A 10,835-nucleotide genomic window follows, 5' to 3' on the forward strand; every position below is an offset into this window, starting at 1 on the left:
AAAAATGAACCAAACAAGAGTTTTGAATTGATGATTCCATTCAATTTTCTTTCCATTCCTTCACCATTCCATTCCTACCATTCTTAACAAATTTCATTCCTCCCAACTGAGTTGTGTTTGAACATTGCAGCTTTAGCAACATTATTATTGGCTCAAACAAGAACATGACCCAATGTGGAATGTATGTCGTGCATAGTTTTTTGTTTATAGATTACTTGTGTGACTTGTGAGTCGATTCAAACGGATGCGTAGTATTTTATATGAAATGATAACCATTGACTATAAAATAGTTTTTCAAAAGCTAAAAGAAATAAATGAATATGTAAAATATATTAATTTATTCATGAATTATAAAATAATTTTGCCATCCAATTTTTAAGTTTTATTAAATGCGTACTAGTAGATTCGAATTAAAGGATTAATAAATTGAAATCAATGATGTAAAGACTTATTTTCCTGAGGTATTTAATTTCTTTTATGACTCCTATCTCTTTATAATTATAATATTCTCTCAAATTTAAGTATAGGGAGAATTTTTTGCATGTATTTCTAAATTATTTAATCGTATAATAAAAAATAAAAATCGAATTTCTATATAAAAATATTTAATTAATATTATAATCATTAAAAAATGATTTTAACTCTTCATCAAAATCAAAATTGTACAAAAAAGTAAACAATATATATTTAAAAAAGGGAGCGATTGAAAATACTCCAGGGTTGCCATTGATACATGCCATAAAAAGAAGTGGGACCCAGGTGGTAGATAAGACCAATGGGGATGCAAAGAAGACGAGACTTGTGTAATAAATATTCTTGTTTGCTTACAAGAAATTTTTCTCCATTTTCTTCTCTCCATCTCTCCTTATAACAAGGCGAGGATCTTCCAGGTACTCTATCTCTATATCTATCTATCTATCTATCTATCTATCATCTATATATCTGCATATGTGGATTTGAATTAGTTGATCCCGGGTTTTCATTTTTGTAGAATTTGGTCATGGCCTCTAAGCGGATCTTGAAGGAGCTCAAGGATCTGCAGAAAGATCCTCCCACTTCTTGCAGCGCTGGTATATATCATCCCCCTTTGCTGTATCAATTTGTTTAAGCTGTGTTGTTTTATATAAAGTTTCGATTTTTATTCATGTTTTTAGGCCTTTTGGATTCTTGTTTTGTTTTATTTACTTTTGGAAATTTTAATATGTGTTGATTTGGATAGTTGTGAGTAGAATTTAGGGATTTTGTGAGGAATCAGATTAGTACTAGATGCCTAGATGGGTTGATGTTGAAACTTGAGGTGGTATTTGTTGGGCTGTAAGGGAGCCTAACCCTACAACAGTATGATATTGTCCGTTTTAGGCTGCTGCTCAGATTTGTTTATGGGCACATCCTGAAAAACCTCGTACTAATGGGTCACAGCCCTTAATGAAAAAAGAGTGAACTGGGTGTTTTTTGAATGAAGTTTCTTGATCTTAAGAAAGGATTATAACTTCTGGCAAAAAGAAAAAGAAAAAAGAAAGAATTATAACTGAAATTGACTGTTTGAGCTCTCTTTTGGTTGTTTAGGATAGATTCCTTTACGTTTTGAGTAGAGGCTACTTCATACTGCTTGAGTAATTGTTTTTATCATTATTTTTTAATTTTTTTGGAGTGACTTAATTGCTTGATAGACGAGGATCACAAACACGGTAATAAATAATAAACCACGAAAGAGTGCTGGGTATTGCACATGCACATTTATTTCTCTCTTTTTATTGGGAATCACACACACTTGCTCGTGCTTGCACACATATAGCATATTGTTACTAACGAAGAATCACACTTGCTTTCTAAACTATTATGTGTACGTGAGATGAAGCTATAATTAACTTGGTGCCACAAACTCCTTTAATCACCATCTTCCTACATATCTCAAAGTGAGTGATTTATATTAGATACCAAGGGCCTGGTGTGATTGGGTTATGGACTCCATTGGCACTATTATAACTTGATAATTTGGTGCCGCATTTTATTCCTTTTATTCATCTCTGTTTCGTATCTTAATTTTCTAGGCCCTGTTGCCGAAGACATGTTTCATTGGCAAGCAACTATCATGGGCCCCCCTGACAGTCCATATGCGGGTGGCGTGTTTCTTGTTACCATTCATTTTCCTCCAGATTATCCTTTCAAGCCACCTAAGGTAATTAGTGTTGCATTTGCATGATATGAAATATAGTCAGGCAAATTTATTCTTGTCTAGAAGACTAGAACTAAAGACTGTTGCAAGAATCTTTAATATTATGGATTTACACTGTTGGTACATGGTAAAGAAGGCTTGTAGATCTTTGAGTTATGAAGATCAGTATCGATGTTATTGATACTCACGACCAATATATATCGAAGCATTGCCAAAAAATATTGATGCTGAAGTTGAAATGCTGCCTTTGCCACTCTGCTTTTGCCACCTGATAAGTGGGAGCTTACATTTTTCTATAGAATTACTTCCAGTGCATGAATTTTCGTTCCACATGGTCTAGGTGTTTTCAGCTGCAGAGTTCTTGGCATAAGATATTATTTGACCGAACTGTAAAAGTATTAGTTCAGTCTGGTTTACGTAGCCATTGTGTGACCATTGCTGAGAGATTAAAGATACCATACCCTTTTTGTTCTGGTTTGCAGGAAACAAGTTAGATTTGAGTTGCTGATCCTTGAATGTATCATTATGTAAACTGGACATCTAGTGATGTTAATTGGAGAAATTTGTACAGTTGTGACTGGCTACTCATGGAAGGTTTCATCTGAATTGGACTGAGGGCAAGGGATAAATTGATTTGGGCTGTAAATTGGTGCGATTATGTGAATTTTTGTCTGAAGACCCTCCAAAGGTTTGAGGAGAAACAGTCTTTGATGGTTGTTTGACCATTTGATAGGTCTTGCAATAGGTTCTGGTTTATTTTGGATGTACGTGCAACCAATCAGTTGTGCATGTGCAGTATTATCTTCTTCTAGCTTGATATTAATATACTTACTGAAATGCAATTTTTTATACATTGCAATATAGCAAGGAAATTTTATGCTCGGCTCTTCTTATATACTGTCTTATGTGTTTTGCATGTGAAATGAGTTTAAGTTACAATTTGTAGTTCAGGTGATTTATTTCTAAATAGCGTGTGCAACAAGGACTATATATGTTCTAGTTTTGATACTTAATAAAGTGTTAGTAACACTCCTAGCTTTGTCAGTTATTCTCTTTCTATTTGGTGTAGCTGTCAAATGCTCTTGGTCAGAGTTAGCTATAGTCTTTTGTTTTCTGTAGTTGTTCGGATACATATCTCATTCAAATTATATGAACTTAATCATGCCTGCTGCCCTAATTCGAGCCATTATTATGGCTATGCTGTTTTAAATCTTACAATCCACATCAAACATCTGGATGCCAGGGTTTGTCTAAGTTTACTCTGCTATTTGACCGTGCTTCATTATTATGTCTAATTCTATGTGCTTCTGAGCAATTTTTACAGATTTTGTATTTGGTATTGGGGTTTCTTTGTTTCTTATATATGGTTTAATTGAAATTTACAGGTAGCTTTCAGGACTAAGGTATTTCATCCAAATATTAACAGCAATGGCAGCATTTGTCTTGATATATTGAAGGAACAGTGGAGTCCCGCCCTTACTATATCCAAGGTTATTGCTCTGCTACACCAATAACTTTGCACGAATGAATCTCACCTATTATTGCAATCAAGTCGAAGTTTTACATTCAAACTGGATATTTTAAAAGAATACAGTGATTAATTAAATCATAATACATGTAAAGTCTTAACCTGTAGGTAGTGTTTTAAACAACCAATATTGTTGTTACTTTGAACAGAGTGATACTACCTGCCTTCAGTGCATCAAATTTTGTTGTTTTTTTGAAGTTTGATAAAAGAATTGTCAAGTTAATTCTTTCGTTCTCTCCGTCATTATGACTTGTGTAAGCGCCATAGTATGAAGATCTTTGTGCCATAATCAATTCTAACACTTTGACAAGTCATGTTGAGTTGTGTCATGTAATTCTTTTTTCAATGAAAATAATTATATAGGCTGTGAATAAGCATTTAGAATCTCATAGCAGGACCTGCCTCCACAATAGATATATAAACCATATGGATTGGCTAGCATTTTAAGAGAAACTTAAACGTACATCAGGTAAGATTGACAATTTCTGCACAGGCATCATATTACTTGCTTTTGTACAGGTCTTGCTGTCAATATGTTCGCTGCTGACGGATCCGAATCCTGATGACCCTCTCGTGCCAGAAATAGCTCACATGTACAAGACTGATCGGAGCAAGTACGAGACAACTGCCCGAAGCTGGACCCAGAAGTATGCCATGGGCTAGCTTGGTCTGGTGTGATAGGAGGGGTTTCTTGTCTATTTTCATGGACATGTTCTCGTTGTGGCTTGGGATTTTACTATTATATTGTATGAATGAAAGTAAGTATGATCTGTCCGGTGTAAGATGGATGGATCAGGAAACTCTCCTTGAAACACAGTTATGTTTTGTTTTTGTATAAGAATCTGTCTTTGCGAGAACAATAGCAGTGTGTTTCGTGATACTACAATCTTCTGATTCCTTCTGATGATTATGAAAATAATTGGGTGTGTATGGTTTCTGATTTGTCAATATTTGGCCAAATTAGGATTGATTGAAGAACTTAAAGAACTCTCTTTAGGCACCTGGCCGAAAACTTCACTCAAAGATATTTTTGTGCGACGAATTAGAACATTATTCTAATCTAGTTATGGGCTAGGGAATTTTTGAATCAGCTTTGAGTTAAAATTACAATGGAAAGGGAGTTGTGTTCCGGTTATAATTTTGTGCTCGTGAAGGAGTAAAAATGTTTTATCCCAGCTGTTGAATCTAGACGGGATGAATGATGGATCCAATAAATATAAATAACATTTTTCAGTAAAAAAAGTAAATGTAGTTAAACTTATTATTTAGAAGGTTTTGAAAGATGCACACATCAGCATTTGAGATATATCTATCCAAATAGTTAAAACTCATAAACAACCAAAATTTATCAAATATGTTAGACGAAAATAGTTATACTCCTAAACAATCAAAGTTGATCAAATATATTAAAGAAGAACGATAAATATTACTTAGCAGTCATCTTATAATGAAAGATCACCATAAGATAAAAGTCATTGTAGTTGCGATTTTTCCCCTGGACTAGGGCATGTTTTTCTCATCTAGTTGCTTGTGGAGACCACGGCTTGGTGGTGGGATGGCAGTGCCTAAAAGTTGGCGAAACAGCATCATATGCTGGCAATGCTGGTGAAATTGTTCCCCTCACGGGTACGTGGAAGCATGAGCTTTGCAGGCGACCCTCTGATGTCCAAAAGAAGGTGGAATCTGGCACAATAATAGAGCATGTATGAGAATGGAGGGCTGAGGGCTCGACACATATTCTAAAACACGCATTGTGACATTATAATAAAATATGGTTCTATGAATTATTTTATAAATATTTCTTCTATTTAAGGTTTAAAGTTTTATTCAAAAACACAAAAGAATAAAAATAAATTATAAAATTATATTTTATAAAATTTTAAAATATATGTAAAAGAGCAATATAAAAATAAGTGGGACGGATAGAATATCCGTCGAATTCGAATTAAGTTGTCAAAATAAAATAAAATAATGACTTTTTCGGACATGGAGATCATTCTCTCTCGCATCCTTATAGTTTTGTACTGACCAGTACCTCTTGAGTTCTGCACTCTGTGTTATACGCAAAAATCACCATCAAGACCCGGCCCATAAAAGAAGACTATGATGGACTCAAGAGTGGACCAAGCCCAAGCTAGACATGTCAGTCAGAAGAGACCACTTCAAGAAGATTGGGCGCGCCTTATCTTCAGGGCGCGCCAAGTTGAAGCTTACAGCGAAAGATTGTCATTTGAAGGGCAGAAGGGGACATATTTTACCTAGGGGGACGCCCTTGGGTGTGTATAGATCCTACTGTTAATTTGTCGAAGACTCTACCTTGTAGTCTGAGGAGTTGCCCTCCTTGGGAGATAGAGAATGAAGATTAGAGGAGGCCTTGCTCTGTAGTCTGGCGAGTTGTCCTTGTCGGGGAGCTTGTGGAACCTTCTCGAAGATACACCCTGGAAGGCTCTATCTCTGTAGTCTGGCGGGTTGTCCCTGTCGGGGAGTAGAGAAGCGTCCTTGCATTTGGGGTAAGTCTTGGGTACTCGAGAGTCTACAAGGCCCAAGACTAGGCCTCATCGTATTGGGCCCCTTTCAGGAGGAAGATAGCAGAAGGGGAAGCCTAATCCTATTAGGTTTAGGTTTCCTAAGGAGAAAAGAACTACGTACTGGCTTGATCCCCTATAAATATAGGGGTACGTAGGCAAATTAGGGGGACACGAGTTGGGAGCATCTGGAGGCAACTCGAAACCCTAATCTCAGCCACCCCTAAAATTTCATCACCACCGCTCAGCCACCGTCATAGATCTTGAATCCGGCCACGAACCTCAGATTTTGTTAACTACCAAATTCCTCCGTTAACAAATTGGCGCTAGAAGGAGGGGCTATTCTAGATCTTTCGTTTGGGGAGGACAAACGATCGTCACAGACGTACTCAAACCACGCCATTAAACATCAAATTAGACATGGTCGTGGCTGCATGTTTTCTGGATGTGGCACGCAACCTGGATTCCGAACTATCTCCGATCTACTAAAGATAAGCTTTCTTCTCTATTATTTAAATTTTTCATAATTTCATATATAATGGTTTTATCTTTTTTATAAAATTAACAAAGTTTCTGGCGTGATATTTGTATTTTATTATCAAATCTTTAGTGAAAAATTTGTAAAAGAAAACAAGTGTGTCCTAATATCACATACATGGAGTGATAACTTATGATTGCTGCAGGACAGATCCGGGATCAATTTATGATGGCTGCCACGATAAAGACTTAACCTTACAGAATAACAGGCTTGATCACGTTGGCGACAGGAGTCAACCCTAAAATTCGCATGAGGAAAGTGTGGAGATATAATAAAGATAAAGAAAAGATAGTATCGGACGCTATGAGGGGGCAAGTTCATCCACCTGGGAGGACATAACCAGTACCTTACGGAATGAATTTACGGAATGAATCAAGAAGCATGACCCATGAGATTGAAATTTGGAGAGAGTATGTGGGAATTCTTGTTCTTGTAAATAAGTCCCAAGCAGCAGGAATAACAAACTACGCGGATATCAAGATAAGTTTTCTTTTTCTTTATCTTTTTCTTAATTTTTAATTATCGCAATTACATATATAATACTGCTCATTAATTGTGCTTTATTTATTTATTTATTTATTTATTTTATCTCATTGTTATGAAGTGCACACGTCTAGAACTTATTATAATTATTATACATTATACATGTCTAATGCTTATTTTTCATTCATGATTATTGATTCAACTTAAGAGTTTAATGTTTCTATGTGGCTAACCTGGTTGGGAAAAAACAAAAAAAGTTTATTTGCTTGGAAGATTGATAGTACATGCAGAAGCAGGCCACTGACAACAAGCCAGCAAATTGAATTTACAAAGGACATGGCCGGATAAAGAAAACAAACAAACTCAACAATCGGTTCCGAATCAGTTGGTGAATAGATAAGTCTTTCTTACCTTTTTATTACCATAGACTATATCATGTTACGCATTAAAAAAAAACATATATAATTTTTTAATAGTTTTATATTTATGATTTATTCTTTTAAGATTTATTTTAAGTATTCAGAAGTTACTAATTATTTAACGAATTTTCTTTACATTTTTATATTGATATTATATTTATATTTATGTCTTAATTGTTTTAATTAACTACTATTTGAAATAATAAAATATTATTTTATTACAACATGTACGTGGTTAACTTGACTTTTAAGCAGGAAAGCTAGGATGGTTTTGTTCCATCATGATTTGCAGGAGTCGTGAACATTTAAAAAAGAATAGAGAACTATCGTGATACAAGGAGGTGCCGTTGGACTCGAAATTGACTTCTGGAAAAAGAAGATAAGTTTCTTAATTATATTTTTTTTTGGAAAAAAAGTCATTTGCTTCGAATGACTATTATCTGCACATGCATATCATAGATCTTTCATATTTATATATTTATATTTGTATGGAATCATGTTTCTAACGTAAGTGTTTTAGTTTGGGTAATATATGTATGGTGGCCGAAATTTTGGAGAAGGCAAAGTTTTTTATTCTTTTGGATAAGAAAATAGTGATTCTTCCCGAGCATTGAAGAAAGGGCGAGATCTCATTTCTAGACATGATGGTTTGACAAAAATAAGATGGGGTACATGGGGAGCTATATTCTACGGTCTCTTGGTAATATTTAATTTTGGATGAGACGTATCGCTAACAGAGATAAGTTTTTTCTAATTTCTATTTTATTTTCTGTAATATATAAATGCATTTTTTGTTGAATTATTGATTTGTATATTATGACAAATTTGTGATTGTTATAGGTATGTCATGTGTCTCTACATTTAACTCATAATATTTTTCTTATTAATAACTTGCTCTTAGCAGAAAAGTGCAGGATATATGTGTTTGCAGGGTGCCTTGACAAGAATGAAAGTTGATGCAATGTCTCTGGATACATGATGATTCGCACGTTCAAACAAAAAGATAAGTACTTTTCATTTTTATTTAGAATTTTCATTTAGTATATATATATATATATATATATATATATATATATATATATATATATATATTCTTGTCATGCATATATTTATTCTTGAAGGTATATGTTTTAAATTCGAATATTTTATGCATAATTGTATTATATCTCTCTCTTATCGAGCATGGGTTACTATTATACCACAAATATATTGATATATTTATGTGTGGTGTTTATGTAATAAATGTTGTGTACCTATAACCTAATATTTTTAGTGAGCTATTTTTAGACAGGGAAAAACTCCAAGAATTTCGTGAGGCGCGCCCAGGATGAAAATAATGTGAATGGGAAGGCCTAGGATATTTACGAGAGTTTCTCCCCTAATAAGGTGTGTCACGAGAGACACGTCCAACACTCCAGTCTTCAAGATTCAGAGTAAATATATGTCACAAAACATCTTCGCAACACTGTCTTCTCCAACCTGCATCTACAAGTCAAGCTCATACTCCGAAACTGGGGGGTGATCATACAGATTAGAAGAAGGATTTGGATAAGGCATGTTCTTCTCATTTATCCTCGGCTTCCGCGGCCTCTCATTCATCCTCGGCTTCCGCGGCCTCTCATTCAGCCTCGGCTTCCGCGGCCTCTCATTCAGCCTTGGCTTCCGCGGCCTCATCTTCATCCTTGGCTTCCGCGGCCTCTCATTCAGCCTTGGCTTCCGCGGCCTCATCTTCGGCCTCGGCTTCCGCGGCCTCTCATTCAGCCTCGGCTTCCGCGGCCTCATCTTCATCAACTCAGTCTTGGCTTCCGCGGCCTCTCCTTTAGCCTCGGCTTCCGCGGCCTCATCCTCAGCAATCTCGTCATTGTCTCTATCAAGCAAACACTGCCTTCACCTCCGTTAGGCAGAATCATCTTCATCTTCAAACAACCCCTTCAACATCAGCTTCATAGGAAATTTCTTCAACATATGGTGCGCCTAGTTAAAGAACGTCAACATCTTCTGCATCAGCAAAGAACAACGAAGATAGGACATCTCAGGGGATGAAGGACATCAAGATCTCGTCGACATCTTCAATGCCACCAAGATCTGGGGGGTAGTTGTTATACGCAAAAATCACCATCAAGACCCGGCCCATAAAAGAAGACTATGATGGACTCAAGAGTGGACCAAGCCCAAGCTAGACATGTCAGTCAGAAGAGACCACTTCAAGAAGATTGGGCGCGCCTTATCTTCAGGGCGCGCCAAGTTGAAGCTTACAGAGAAAGATTGTCATTTGAAGGGCAGAAGGGGACATATTTTACCTAGGGGGACGCCCTTGGGTGTGTATAGATCCTACTGTTAATTTGTCGAAGACTCTACCTTGTAGTCTGAGGAGTTGCCCTCCTTGGGAGATAGAGAATGAAGATTAGAGGAGGCCTTGCTCTGTAGTCTGGCGAGTTGTCCTTGTCGGGGAGCTTGTGGAACCTTCTCGAAGATACACCCTGGAAGGCTCTATCTCTGTAGTCTGGCGGGTTGTCCCTGTCGGGGAGTAGAGAAGCGTCCTTGCATTTGGGGTAAGTCTTGGGTACTCGAGAGTCTACAAGGCCCAAGACTAGGCCTCATCGTATTGGGCCCCTTTCAGGAGGAAGATAGCAGAAGGGGAAGCCTAATCCTATTAGGTTTAGGTTTCCTAAGGAGAAAAGAACTACGTACTGGCTTGATCCCCTATAAATATAGGGGTACGTAGGCAAATTAGGGGGACACGAGTTGGGAGCATCTGGAGGCAACTCGAAACCCTAATCTCAGCCACCCCTAAAATTTCATCACCACCGCTCAGCCACCGTCATAGATCTTGAATCCGGCCACGAACCTCAGATTTTGTTAACTACCAAATTCCTCCGTTAACACTCTGTACTAACTTATCAAATCCATAAGATGAGAGACATCTATTCTAAAATGCTTCATTATCTGACTCCACTTTTTGGTTCAAGCAAGCATATAGGCTACAGCAACTCGCAACGTTAGAAAGTGGGGAGTGGAGACGATGCTTGTCAACTTGTACTCGTAAAAGCCAAAAGCTAAACTGAGCCACCTCAAAATATATTTACCAAAGATACCTACCTCATTCCTGAACGTCTAAAAAACACACTACATGAAATAAGAAATGTGCTTTGTTTACAAGTGATTC

General features: G+C 36.6%; 1 protein-coding gene across 1 annotated transcript; it reads left to right on the forward strand.

Annotated features, from left to right (window-relative positions):
• The first annotated feature begins 733 nt into the window (after positions 1-733).
• LOC108209678 (ubiquitin-conjugating enzyme E2-17 kDa) lies at positions 734-4,652 on the forward strand. The gene is made up of 5 exons (XM_017380719.2): positions 734-890; positions 992-1,070; positions 2,052-2,179; positions 3,562-3,666; positions 4,224-4,652. Exons 2-5 carry the CDS (start codon positions 1,001-1,003, stop codon positions 4,365-4,367), a joined length of 447 nt encoding a protein of 148 aa, XP_017236208.1. The 5' UTR covers positions 734-890; positions 992-1,000; the 3' UTR covers positions 4,368-4,652.
• The last annotated feature ends 6,183 nt before the right edge of the window (positions 4,653-10,835 follow it).

Source organism: Daucus carota, chromosome 2 (genome assembly GCF_001625215.2).
Source record: "Daucus carota subsp. sativus chromosome 2, DH1 v3.0, whole genome shotgun sequence".
Taxonomy (NCBI): Eukaryota; Viridiplantae; Streptophyta; class Magnoliopsida; order Apiales; family Apiaceae; genus Daucus; species Daucus carota.